The sequence below is a fragment of the Telopea speciosissima genome, chromosome 1, assembly GCF_018873765.1.
Source record: "Telopea speciosissima isolate NSW1024214 ecotype Mountain lineage chromosome 1, Tspe_v1, whole genome shotgun sequence".
Classification (NCBI taxonomy): Eukaryota; Viridiplantae; Streptophyta; class Magnoliopsida; order Proteales; family Proteaceae; genus Telopea; species Telopea speciosissima.
This window is the reverse complement of record NC_057916.1, coordinates 74868832-74883206: the sequence shown is the minus strand read 5'-3', so window position 1 is coordinate 74883206 and position 14375 is coordinate 74868832. Positions and strand designations below refer to the sequence as shown.

General features: G+C 40.8%; 1 protein-coding gene and 1 non-coding gene across 2 annotated transcripts; both read right to left on the bottom strand.

The window, feature by feature from the left end:
- Positions 1-436: 436 nt before the first annotated feature.
- On the bottom strand, positions 437-575 carry LOC122649234. The gene has a single exon (XR_006331208.1). It is a non-coding gene; the product is annotated as a small nucleolar RNA Z247 (small nucleolar RNA).
- Positions 576-10484: 9909 nt separating this feature from the next.
- Positions 10485-13526, bottom strand: LOC122643923 (geraniol 8-hydroxylase-like). Its single transcript, XM_043837502.1, has 2 exons — positions 12630-13526; positions 10485-11100 (listed from the first exon to the last, which is right to left on the bottom strand). Exons 1-2 carry the CDS (start codon positions 13509-13511, stop codon positions 10486-10488), a joined length of 1497 nt encoding a protein of 498 aa, XP_043693437.1. The 5' UTR covers positions 13512-13526; the 3' UTR covers position 10485.
- Positions 13527-14375: the final 849 nt, after the last annotated feature.

Below are 14375 nucleotides of genomic sequence, written 5' to 3'. Positions count from 1 at the left end.
GGTGGTGGGGGTTGGTGGTAAGGAGGGTGGTGCGGTTGAGGCTGATTCGGTTGGTGAGGGTATTGCATGGGTGGAGTGGGCAGCAATGGTGGTTGATTGGCAGTTAGATGGGCTGAAGGTTGGGTATAGGACTGATGGGTATGGGGGAAAGCAGGTGGAGCGAGTTGACCAGGTGGTTTATTGCGATAATAGCACATCGAGGCTTGATGATTGGTCCGTCCATAGATTGTACAAGGACTATGGGCATATGCATTAGAACACCCAAATCCACTAGGGCCAGTAGGAGCACCACGGCCTCCCCTACCACGACCACGACCATGACCAGTGGAAGAGCCACGGCCATAAGGGTGAGAGGGAGGGCCGCGAGATGGTTGAGCAATGTTGGCAGCAGCATTGGCAGTCGGATCAGACACGGCCTGGCGAGATGCAATGAGGTACTCACTGCTGAGAAGCAGCCCATGAAGTTCAGTGTAGGAGATTGGTTCCCTGCGATCCATCGCAGCAGACACCACAGATTCAAACTCAGAATGAAGAGCACAAAAAATATGTATGTTCAAATCCTCCGTGGGGAGGGGTTTTCCTGCAGCACTGAGCTCATCAGAGAGGGCCTTGGCCCGATGGAGAAACTGAGTGATGGTCTCCTCGGGTTTCTGTACTAGATTCTGGAGGGCCACATTAAGGGAGAGGATACGTGTGGTAGAGGCAGAACTGAAGGCTGCATGAAGGGCATCCCATATTTCTTTACTTGTGTCACGCCCAACGGCGAGAGGCATTGCATCTTTAGAGAGGGAGGAGATAATAATGCTCATGATAGAGGCATCCTTTTCGTGCCAGGCATCAACTTTGGTTGTATCAGAAGGACATGGATTAGAGCCATCAACATGGCCATAGAATCGTTGGCCTTTAAGGTAAGGAACTATTTGAGTCTTCCAATAGACATAGTTTTTGGGAGTTAACTTATAAGTGAGAACTTGACTAAGGGAGGGCTTGCGAGATGGAGATGAGGGAGGGAAGTCATGGCCAAAGGAAAATCATTGGGGAGGGAGGGAGGATCGAAATTGCTCTTTGGAGCTTAATTGCTCATGATACCATATTGGATTGAAGATTGGATATTATTGCCTTAACCTTTGAGGATTACAAGTGTGTACATATATATAGGAGAGGTGAGAGGAATCCACAAGATTGGAAACTCAATCACCTTTACCATATAGAGAGAGATGTGATTGAAAGAATATTGGGATTGAGAGAGATTGCATATAATTATAGAAAGCTAGCTAATGGTAAGATAGGATTGCATGGGATTGCATGTAATGATGGTAAGAGCCAAGATGGTAAGTGCCAAGATGGTAAACTGTAATGACAGATATACCTTATCATCCATAGGCAGTGCTCCATGCACCATCCGCCAGCCAAAAACCGAAGTACGGGGGATTAACTCTTATTGCCATACCACCCAATACCAGGAAGGTGAAGGCGACTTTACTCAAATGTAATCCCAGGTAAGTGCCAAGATGGTAAACTGTAATGACAGATATACCTTATCATCCGTAGGCAGCGCTCCATGCACCATCTGCCAGCCAAAAACCGAAGTGCGGGGGATTAACTCTTATTGCCATACCACCCAATACCAGGAAGGTGAAGGCGACTTTACTCGAATGTAATCCCAGGCAAACCTTACCGAGAAGACACCAGAGAGTGTGTGTACCCATACTCGCCTGTCAGAATTGTCCGTTCCCAACTCACCAATTAGACTCCTCATGATCTTCACACACAGTACAAATGGGGTTGATTGCCATCCACTTTGATAAAATTCCTCTTGTTGGTATGCTTGCATTTATAACACGCCAAAGAAAGATCTTAAACTTAGGATGAATCAGTAATTTTCAAAAAAAATTCCACCATTTGGAGCTTTTTCATGAATTGTATCGTACATTCTGTAGTTATTTATAGGGTCTACTAACTAACCCAAACCACACAAGTGAAGTGGTTATTTCTACAATCAAGTTGTTTTCCCAGCTGTCAAACCCCTAATTAATCATTTCCTAATTAATTCTTTAATTTTTAGTAAGCCATATGATAGTCCTTTGTCCATGTTAGATTCTTTGTAACCTTTGCTATTCTCCTCTCTTGTATAGTTGATGTGGATAACATTGTTGGGTCTGTTTAAGCCTCTATTACAACATCAACATCTTCAATCTCTTCTTTTGGTGCTATGTCATCATTCCTTGACTTGCTTATGATGTTCTTCTGATCTTATTGAACTGCCTATACAAATCACAAGAATCACATTTATCACATGTGATATTACACCTGTACAAATTGATTTTATTCTTTCATTCTTTCCCTTTAAAGATTGATTTTATTCTTTCCCTGTAATTATGATTGTCTTACCATTCTTATCTTTCTTAATTAGTTGTATAAATGTAACCTCGCATCAATTGAATAGATACGCATTTCCACATATCTTGATTACACTCTTAACATGGTATTAGCCTATTTTTGATCCTCCAAACCATTAGCTTCCTTTTACTTTTATTTTTCTCTTTATTTTTCCCTCATCATGGAAGCTATTGCTCAAGCTGCTGCCCAAGCTGCTGCTGCTTAGGCCACTGCTGCCCAAGCTGCCACTAGCCTGTAGGCCGTGAATCCTCTTCCTGTTGCTGCGCTTGATGGTTCCTCACCATTTTTTCTCCATCACTCTAACAACCCTGGCGCCATCTTGGTTACTTAGCCCCTCAAAGGCAACAACTATCTTACCTAGAGCCGCACCATGCGCATGGCTCTTGAGGCCAAACACAAGCTGGGATTCATCAATGGATCCATTCCCAAACCAGATGCCGCCTCCCCTAAGTTTCTCCAATGGACTCGTTGCAACAGCATGATCCTTTCTTGGCTCACTAATGTTCTTAACACCGATATTGTTCACAGTGTCTTCTATGCTTCCTCGGCTCACAATGTTTGGGTTAACCTTCACGAACGTTTCTCTAAAAAAAATAGACAATGAAATAAAGATGCCATGTGAATTTACCTAGATTGGGGTTTTGGATAACTGATTCCAGAGTCCACTTATATACTAGCATTGCTTTTATTTATGGGAAAAAGAATGTTGCCTGATCGTGTGGCCCTTGCGCCATTGGGAGTGCATGAATTTACCACCCTACACTATGAAATAAAAAAAAATACCGTCCATGTTGATGCCCTTGTGTTCATTCTCATTGACTTCCAAACTGGTGCAGAGGCCACGCAACCAACAATGATCTCTTGCCCCTTAGTTTTTAGTGCTCAATGCTTAGACAGATAAGCATGTTATCAAGATTATGGCTATGCAATTTTTTATTGTTTATGAGAATTAATATCAACTCAGATACTACTGTAATAGGGTTCTACCATTCGACTAGCGTGAATCCATCTAGCACAAAATCTCCATAAACATCTACAAAAAGTGACATTCTGACATATGAAATATAGTAAAAGGTAGAAATGTGTTAACAAATTAAGGAAACCTGATCACGTAAGGAAAGTGGATCAACTAGGACACCAAAATCCTAGCATATTAGGAAACTTGGTAGAGTCCAAATCTGATCGTGAATCTCACTATGATTGTAATCCTCCCTTGTATTCATTGTTATTTAAAGAGAATAAACCCTCCCCAAGAATATAGTTGAGTGGGGAGTTTGCACTGTGGATGCAGGCATCCTCTTTGGATGACCGAACCACGTTATATCTTGAGTTTTCTTCTTCTCCTCTTCCTCTTGTTCTTGTCTCTGTGATTCCTTCGGTAATGGTTATAGTTAAAACATGGTATCAGAGCAGGTGAGGTAATTTACTCGTTGGAAGATCTGGTGCCATGGACGTTGCTCTCCTATTGTTGCTCTGTTTAAAGATCTGGTGCACCCAAGTTCTAGCGCTACTGATCTGTTGCTCCTCGCGATATGTCGTTGATCCTTGCGTTGCCAAGAGTTGCTGCCCACGCTGTTGCTTGCGCTGCTACCTTATTTTTTGGTTGCTTCCTTGCGACATTGGGTGGTGGCTGATTTGTTTCCAGATAAGTCATCCTTCTGAAGTTTTTCTACTTTGTGCATTCCTTTTTATAATGGTTGACACTGCTGCTACTTCCTCTGATGAAGGAAAATCTGATGGAGGACAATCAACCTCTAATGAAGGGTAGTACTATTTGCCCTGGTCTAGGGCAGTACTTGTTGCTCTTGGAGGCCGATCTAAGCAAGGCCATATTAATGGGACTATTAAAGCCCCTGACTCTTCGTCCCATTTTTTCTTTAGATTACCCAGGTGAACAGTAAAGGATTGACTGGGTGCTTGAGAAGTATGAACAATATCCTGTTGTAACTCAAATATACGAGAGGCATTATCCTCATGGCCATACATACTTTTCACAGAATCCCAAAGGGCTTGTGCGGTCTCAGAGTAAGCAAATATCTCACAGATGGAGGGATCCATGGAATTAAAAATCCAAGACATAACCAAGTTATCATTTGCCATCCATTCAACAAACTTCGGATCGACAGAATTAGACTCTCTACGGCAGTATCGTCCTCTTGCGTAAACTGTCGATGTCTGTACCCAGCGTGAAGAGCAAGACCGTATCTTTCAACTTTTGGCAAGTATCCAACCTGAATTTGAGGACCTTAAACGGCAAATTCTTATGAGTCCAACCCTTCCATCTTTTGCTAGTATTTGTGCTATCATTCAACGGGAAGAAACCCGTCGACGAGTTATGAATCCAGACTCAAAAATTGATGGGGAACCTATTGAAAGCTCGGCCAATATTGTTCAGGCTAATGTTAGTCAACAGGGTAGTACTGGGAGCCGAACTGGTACTGGCGGTCGTTCTTCCACAGGAAAAGGAAAGTGGAAAAATCAAAGTACCAAATACCATTGTGAACATTGTGATAAGGACGGTCACACTAAAGACCGTTGTTGGGTATTAAACCCACATCTGCGACCCAACAAGGATAATGTGACTGATGCTAAAGTTGCTGTTCAGAGTACTACCTCAGATTTTCAAGTGTTGCTTGGAAAGATTTCATCACAACTTCAACAGCTTATGCAAGCCACTAGGAAGGGTCCCTTACCTATTGAATCTGGCAATGTAGCTCATTCTAGTAATGCCTTTGCCCTCACTACTTGTTCTTCAAATTATTTTATTATTGACTCGGGTGCCACTGATCATATGGTCTCCACATCCCATGGTTTGTCTAATTTTCAAGCTCTTGATGATAATTCTCACTAACCTATTACGGCTGCTAATGGGAGTCAAATACCAGTTCAGGGCCGTGGGACTATTACTTTATTTTCTTCTCTTTGTGAGGTTTTATTTGTGCCAGATCTCTCTTCAAATTTATTATCTGTCAGCAAACTCACTAAAGACCTGAATTGTACTGCTGTTTTTTCAAAACAAAAGGTGGTATTTCAGGACATCACGGAGAAGATGATTGGTGAAGGAAGATTCAAGCACGGACTTTATATTCTTGATTTTCCTGGAGAAGCATTGGTTGCAAGCAACAATAAAGACACCACATGTCACTTATGGCATTGGCGCATGGGGCATCCATCTGATAATGTGTTGCAATGTTTGAACCCTAATTACTCTCTTGATTCTAAACTTTGTGAAACTTGTAGTTATTCCAAACACCATAGAATACCTTTTTCATCTAGTTCACATGTGTCAAGAGATTTATTTGACTTGATTCACTCTGATGTGTGGGGACCAACTCCTATTATTTCCAGAAATGGTTTTAGATACTTTGTTACTTTATTGATAACAAGTCCCGTACTACTTGGTTATATTTTATGACTACAAAAAATGAGGTGTTTACAATTTTTCAAGAATTTTGTGATATGATTTAGACTCAATATGGTACTTGTCTCAAAGTTTTACGTACCGACAATGGTACGGAGTATACAAATTCTCCATTTGAATCTTTTCTTAAGATTCGAGGAATTGTGCATCAGACATCTTGTGTTGGCACTCCTCAACAAAATGGAGTTGCCGAACGAAAAAACTGTCATCTACTTTAGGTGACTTGCTCTCTATTATTTCAGGGACATTTTCCCAAAATTTATTGGTCTGATGCGGTGCTTACTAGTTGCTATTTGATTAATCGACTTCCTAGTAAAGTCCTACACTATCAGTCTCCTATGGAAATTCTCCTTGGTCGACTTATTTCTCTCTCTCATCTTCGAGTCTTTGGCAGTACGTGTTTTGTCCATTCTCCTGGAGGAAAGCTTGATCCACGTGCTCAAAAATGTGTTTTTATTGGATACTCTTCTATTAAAAAGGGCTACAAGTGCTTTGGTCCTACGACACGGAAAGTTTTTATTTCTCGTGATGTTATTTTTTATGAAACTCACGTGTTTTTTTTCTGGTACGAACCAAATTCAGAGGGAGATCATAAAGGACCTTGATTATAGTGATTTTGATATGGAAGAAGAATTTGTTCCTCTACCGATTGGTCTGCCTAGTTGTCCCTCTGCTCCAACTCAGGGGGGGAGACACAATTTACAACCTAAAGATGAGAGACCTGGTGTTAATGATCCCGGTTAGCATGATGGGGAGCTTACTATTGCCCCTGCGCCCGCACCTGAGCCTATACCTGTTCGTAGGTCAACACGAGTATCACAACCCTCAACTAGGCTCAAGGATTTCACTACATATCACTCGGCCAGGTATCCCATACAAACATACCTATGTTATGGAAATGTCTCACATAGGTTTCAAGGTTTTTTGTCCTCTATTGATGAGCACAAAGAATCCATGAATTTTCTTGAAGCAAAACAATCTCCTACATAGGTAAAAGCCATGGATGAGGAACTTGACGCTCTTCATAAAAATCACACTTGGTATATTGTACCCTTGCTTAATGGAAAGAAATCTGTTGGTTGTCGATGGGTGTACAAAATCAAATATAAGAATGATGGGTCGATTGATCGTCATAAAGCTAGGCATGTCGCCAAGGGGTACACTCAAACCTACGGAGAGGATTATAAGGAAACATTTGCACCAGTGGTACAAATGAATACTGTCAGAGTATTAATGTCAATTGCAGTTAATTGTGGCTGGCCGTTATTTCAAATGGATGTCAAGAATGCCTTTTTACAAGGCGGCCTTGAGGAAGAAGTCTATATGGACATCACTCCAGGTCATGATATGGAGCATAAGGCGGGTATAGCGTGCAAACTTAACAAAGCCATCTATGGCCTTAAGTAATCTCCATGGGCATGGTATGGCAAGTTAAGTTCGGCTCTTACCTTTTTTGGATTCAAGAAATGTGACTCCGCTCATTCATTGTTCGTTAAACAAAGTGGTAGTGACATTGTGGTTGTTCTTGTTTACGTTGATGATATTGTTATCTCTGGAAATTGTCCACATGAAATTGAAGCTCTTAAACAACACTTGAACAAAAGGTTTGATATTAAGGACTTGGGAAAATTACAGTACTTTCTTGGAATCGAAATAGCTCACTCTAGTAAGGGGCTCTTTGTTTCTCAAAGAAAATATGTGTTGGACCTATTAAAGGAAACAGGGAAGTTGGGTGCTTCACCAGCTGACACTCATATGGATTACTGTAGCAAGTTCATTGAAAATGATGGTCCTCTCCAAGACATTGGTCAATTACAAAGATTGGTGGGACGGTTAATATATCTGACTATTACAAGGCCTGACATTATCTATGCTGTGAGTTATGTCAGTCAATTCATGCATGCTCCAACTGAGGGTCATATGAATCTCGTGGATCGTATATTGAGATACCTAAAATCCTGTTCAGGTCGAGGAATTTGGATGAAGAAAAATGGACATACTAAGATTGTTGGGTACACTGATGCTGACTGGGCTGGAAGCCCAACAGATAGAAAATCAACTACTGGATTCTGTACGTTCGTAGGTAGGAATCTGGTTACCTGGAAGAGCAAAAAACAAAGTGTTGTTGCATGATCTAGTGCTGAAGCTGAATATAGGGCCATGGCTTCTGCTACTAGTGAATTAGTCTGGCTTCGTCTTTTGTTACAAGAATTGGGTTTTGGAACAAGTTTACCTATGCAATTATTTTGAGATAATCAGGCTATATTTCACATTGCTTCCAACCCTGTGTTTCATGAAAGAACCAAGCACATAGAGGTTGATTGCCATTACATTCGAGAAAAGGTCCAAGCCAAAAGTATTGAGACTCCCTACATACGAAGTAATGATCAACTCGCTGATGCTTTTACTAAAGCTTTGCCCAAGCAAGTACGTGTTTCAAGATATGATGTCCAAGTTGACCTCATACGATGTCTTCGCTCTAACTTGGAGGGGGAGTGTTAACGAATTAAGGAAACCCAATCACGTAAGGAAAGTGGATCAACTAGGACACCAAAATCCTAGCATATTAGGAAACTTGGTAGAGTCCAAATCTGATCGGGATTCTCACTGTGATTGTAATCCTCTGTAGTATTCATTGTTATTTAAAGAGAATAAACCCTCCCCAAGAATATAGTTGAGTGGGGAGTTTGCGCTGTGGACGTAGGCATCCTCTTTGGATCACCGAATCACGTTATATCTTGAGTTTTCTTCTTCTCCTCTTAAAACAAAATGTAAATGGTTCGAATACAAAACGGCACTACCTGCATTCGTGTCTATTTAACTTCTGGACGTATTAGCGGGGGTAAGCCTGCGGTCATTATGACCCTCCCCAAACCCCGCAATGGAGCCTTGTGCACTGGGTACGTCTTTTTTTTTAATCTTATAAATAGCCTGAATCGATGTATCAGGCTATCAGTTCCTGTGTAATCAAATCGACTGCAAGCAAAGAGCAGCTACAACTTCTTCTTCTAACAATGAGGCTAGAACTATGTGAATTGGGTACGCTACCCCTTTTCTTCTTTTTTTTTAATCTTATCTTATAGATAGTTCGAATCAGTGTATCGGGCTACCATTTCCTGTGTAATCAAATCAACAGAAAGCAAAGAGTAGCTATAACTTCTTCTAATAGTGAGGCTAGGACTATTCCAAATGAAGTATGGAAGAGATTCTGGAATTGCAACTCTCTTACCCAAAATCCGAAGCTTTGGCGTGCATGCTTAGAAGGCTTAGCTTCCGAAGCGGGTCTAGCTATGGTTCATCTCCTAGTAGATTCTCTACCTAGCTTGGGGTTCTAGATAACTAATTTCGGGGTCCTATTAGGCCCTAGCATTGCTTTTATGTATTTATTTATTTAGACCAAGTTTTTAGCCGCAGTGAATGAGAATTTCATTCACCGAGGTGGGTTTAGATGTGCGTAGGTGATATAGGAGTGTATTTTGGGGAACATAGTAAAACCTAGGAGGGGTTTAAGAACCCTAGGATGATGGCTTTCCATGAACCGAGTGGTGGAGGGAAACTTGGTCCATTTATTTTTTACTGCTCAATGTTTAGGCACTTAAGCATGTTATTTCAAGATTATTACTATGCAAATTTTTTTATGTGAATTAATATCAATTGAACTACTACTGTAATAGGTTTCTACTAGCGTGAACCCATCTGGAACAAAATCTCCGTAAATGTCTTATAGAAAATGACATATGAAATATAGTAAAACGTAGAGATCTAAATGGATCAAATACGAATCGGATATAATACTATCCGTATTCACATCCGTTTAGCTTCCAAACATAAGTTAGATAGTTTCCAAAAATTGATTTTACGAATATGAATCATATATGGATTTTTGCGTATCCATTTACATTCTTAATGGTCTAAATTGAGCAGAGATCTCAACAAGACGAAAAAATTGACAAGAGTTCATGTTGAAGGATGAAGCCACTACCCACTAGGGTTAATGTTGAAGGTTCTTATTTTTTTTATATAAATGTCAAAATCTTTTTTTTTTTAATTTAATTTCTTGTTTAATTATATGTAATATGCCATGAACTAATAAGAGTATTTTATTATATAAAATTGTATTTATAAATTAGAGGTAAGAGATCGATAGTCATGTAGCCTTGCACCAGCACATGGGCCAATGAGAGCATACCCAAGGACATCAACATGGATGGTATTTTTTATTGCACAGGTCGAGATGGTAAGAATTGATCGGTGATGTGATTGGAATTCATCTTTTCTTTGTTTTAGATACCGATTTTGTAACTATGGATTCACAAACATAAATTGGACAAGAATTTTTGACTATCTATTTACATTCTAAGTAAAGAGTAAAACATGAATTTGCATTGGACTTTGGACCTTTGATTCCAAAAATAGTAAATTATTGGGAATTCATGAAACTTTCATGATACCATACACTACAATATCATTTTTATTTTCAATACATATAATATATAATGGAAGAGGATACGTAGGATATACCGTCAGCTTTTGATAAGCTAGCGGCATACATCAATCACAAAATTGAACAAAAAAGATAAAAAAAGATCTTTCCTAGAAGGGGTGGATCCTTATTGTCTTAACATAGCATGCATCAAACCGGGGTTGTGGTCTGAATATTTCCTTCAAGATCGTCTCGCCTCAATTGGTATCGCTCTAAGTGGCAGAGCTTTTTGCAAGGTAACACCAAACTTATCCGTCATGTCCATGTCCTTGGGGCTCATCCCATCTTCAATCTTCCAATCAAAGGATTGCAGAAGTGAAGCCAACATCAGGTGCACCATCCGCAACGCGAGTGGCATCCCCGGACAGATCCTTCTCCCAGCCCCGAACGGTATGAGCTCGAAGTCTCGGCCTATGAAATCAATCCTCGAGGAACCCAAGAACCTCTCAGGAACGAACGAAACCGGGTTCGTCCATATACTGGGATCTCGAAAAATAGCCCATAGGTTCACCAGCACTTGGGCATCCTTGGGTATAGTGAACCCACAGATCTCCACTTCAGTTTCAGCTTTGCGGGGCACAACCGAAATTGGTGGGTGCAGCCTCAAGGTCTCCTTCACCACCCCTTGTAAGTAAGGGAGCCGAGCGACATCAGTCTCCTCCACTTGTTTTACCCCACCAACGTTTTTTTGGAGCTCCGACTGAACTTTCGCCATCGAGTCTGGATTATGGAGTAGTTCCGCCATCGCCCACTCTAATGTCGTTGAGGTCGTGTCTGTCCCTGCTACAAATATCTCCTGATATTGTACATACACATGCAAACATACATATATAATCAGAAGGGATAATTACCATCACTATCCTATATTTAGCCTATATTTGTTAAAACTACCCTATCTTAAATTTCTTTTCTGAAACTACCCTGTTTTTAAACTTTTACATCTCCTTCTACCTTCATATTTTTAAATACCCATACTGCCCTTCCTTTTCACCGGGTAACTTGCCAATCTATTTTACCTACCAATATTCTTCTTCTATTTTTTACTATTTTTATCATTAAAATAGTAAAAAATTAAACCACCCACCCGCTTCGGCGCTTCTTCTCTCTCCTATTTTTTTTTTGTTTTTTGTTCAATTTTTCTATTTAATTAATTTTTTATTCAACATTTCATCCTCATCGTTCTTCGAATAGATCATGGTCGTACCAGTTTTGCTAGTCACCGATCCTGTGCCGATACCATATCGATACCACGGGACAAGGGGTAAAATGGTCAGAGAACTCATTTTTAAGGAGATTCAGAGGTAATTTTGTTTGATACAATCAATCCAGGCCGATACCGTATTGGTATCGTATCGATTTTGTAGGTTACTGATACCCATTCCGATACCATGCACCAAAACCATGGAACAGATCGACTCTCTTCAAAGCACCCCACTTCTTCTCTCTCTTTCTCTTTTTATTCAATTTACCTTTTCGTGTTTTTTATTTTTTATTAACCTACAGTGTGATTCTCGAGTCATCACGCTTCTTCTCCATCTTCATATTCGTAGAACAGAAGGAAACCCTCCATCTTCAGTCTCCATTACAATTGATCTCTATACGACCATCTTCATCTCTCCTCAATCTCACAGCCATAAGATAGAATGACACAAGATCAATCATCGGATTCTCTCTGCTTTCTTGACAATTTCAGTTGAGAATCCATGAAAGATGAATCAGTTTCAGAGAAAGGAACACACTTATATCGGAGACGAAGAATAAGAACTAGATCATGGTGAGGATCAGGTTGATCTGTTCGAAGAAGAACGATGAGGATAAAATGTTGAATAAAAAAATAATTAAATAGAAAAATTGATGAAAAAAAAAAACGAATGGAGTAAAATATGGGAGAGAGAAGAAGCGGGTGGGTGTTTTGCTTTTTTACCATTTTAATGATAAAAATAGTAAAAAAAATAGAAGGAAGAATGGTAGGTTAAATAGATTAGCAGGTTATGGGTGAAAAAGAAGGGTAATCTGGGTATTTAAAAACATGAGGTTAGAAGGAAATGTAAAAATTTAGAAGCAGGTAGTTTCAGAAAAGAAGTTTAAGGGAGGGTAGTTTTAGTAAAGATGGGCTAAGTGTAGGGTAGTGATAGTAATTGCTCCTAATCAGAAAAGAGGAAATGGATCATCTGCATGAACCCGTAAATCTCATAGCCAATGACATTTTAATTTTGTTTTCATAAAAACCCCTCCTCCCCTCGTAAAATGGTAAAAATAGGACAGGTGGTACGTGCAGAAGAACCGAACTCCAAATAAGTGCGAATTTGATAAATAGGTACTGACCGCAAGCAACGCTCTGATATCAGGACGGCCGAACTCCGAAGTGCTGTCTTGGAAGTGATCGAGCAGGACATCTAGTAGATCATTATTCCTCGTTGGAGGGGAAGGAAGTGAAGCTCTGGAGTACAATCGTTGGTCGATCATTTCGTCCAACAGCTTGTGGAGTCTTCTTGAATAAATCGTCATACGGCGCCTTACACCCTGTGGGTCTAATGGTATCAGTATAGGGAAAAAATCCGAAAGATTTGTCCTTCCTATCTCTTCCATCATTCCCCACACCATCGCTTTGAACTCTTGCCCGATCTCGGAATCTGGACCGACCAGGTCGACGGAGAAGATAGTGTTCGATAGCAGGTTAAGGGTGGTGGTGAATGTGGCTTGACCAATGTCAACGGCTCGACCAACCTGGGCACTTTCGCTAACATGAGCGAGGAGCTCCCGCACCTTCTGGCGCCGTAGGGATTCGCTGGCGTCGAGTTTCTGTGCGGTGAAGATCTGATCTTTGCAGAGCTTGCGAAGGCTTCGCCACCGAGACGAGGGAGGGAGCCATATAATGGACTTCTGGTGGAAGTTCAGCACCCGAGTGGCATCCCTGATGATTCGACCGGCGAAGGCCTGGTCGTGGGTTTGGAGGACCTCTTTGGCCATGGTGGCAGAGGAAACAACAATGTTCGTCAAGCAACCGAGCTTCAGAGTCATGAGTGGGCCATAGGTCTTAGCGAGTCCGGCGAGAGATTCGTTGGGTTTGTTACCGATTTTGAAGAGGCTCCCAACGATGGGAAGACCGACGGGGCCTGGTGGGAGCCTGTTGTGCCTCGTGCCGGAGATCCATGCTCGCAAACTCCACAGCACCAACAGGAGACCTACCACCAAGATGAAGTCCATGTTACTCTCTCACTCTCTCTCACACAGCCAGCCTCTGTTTTTTTCGCTTTTGCTATCGGATAATAAGCCTATACTGTAGAGTATATATAATATCTAGAAAAAGGGTAAAAAAAAACCTTCTTCCACGTCAGACAAATAAAACTGGTTTTTTTTTTAAGGCAAACGAAATTAGTTTTTCCATCTACTTTTAGAAGAGCTAATTTTAGGTTATGTTTGGTATGCATTCTAAGTCAATTTTGCATTCTCGGATGATAAAAATAGTTAAACTGAGGATGGAAACGGGTACCCGAAAATCTGAATTCAATTCGCATCCGTGTTCGTTAGGAGTATCTATATCTGTTTAGGGGTATTCGAATAATCCAGAAAAAAAATTATCTGACTCGAATAGATAACCAACTAGTGATTTTAGAGAAATATCATTGATGAATCATGTCTGGATGAAATTAAACTCCAAGGTTCCTGCTTCAATTCACTTGGTCCAACAAACAGAAACCCCCTAATTTGGTAAAGGATTGTCTGGACCGTGTTTTGGCAAATCAACCTTGGCTGCTTGCGTTCCCATTGGTTCAGATCACAATCCTCTCTTACTCAAAACCCATGCTTCTAGACCCTCCTATAGAAAGCTATTTCATTATCAGGAAGCCTGGGCCCATCACCCGAACTTTGCCTCTTTCTGCACCTCCAATTGGAATTCCGTGACCTCCCCATCTTTACCTGGGAACTTCATTCCTTTGCTAATCTATTGAAATCCTGGAATAAAAATGTTTTCACTCATGTTGAATCCCTGAAAAATAATTTGTTCACCAATTTTGCTAAATTGGAAGACCTTGATTCCCCTCCTCTCTCTGATCTCTCTACTATTTC

What these genes read in the sequence shown, in the direction of transcription:
- LOC122643923 (XM_043837502.1), bottom strand. Translation starts at nt 13,511, where the DNA reads ATGGACTTCATCTTGGTGGTAGGTCTCCTGTTGGTGCTGTGGAGTTTG. An exon ending in ATATCAGAGCGTTGCTTGCG is followed by an intron (nt 11,101 to 12,629) that starts GTCAGTACCTAT and finishes GTACAATATCAG; the next exon opens with GAGATATTTGTAGCAGGGAC.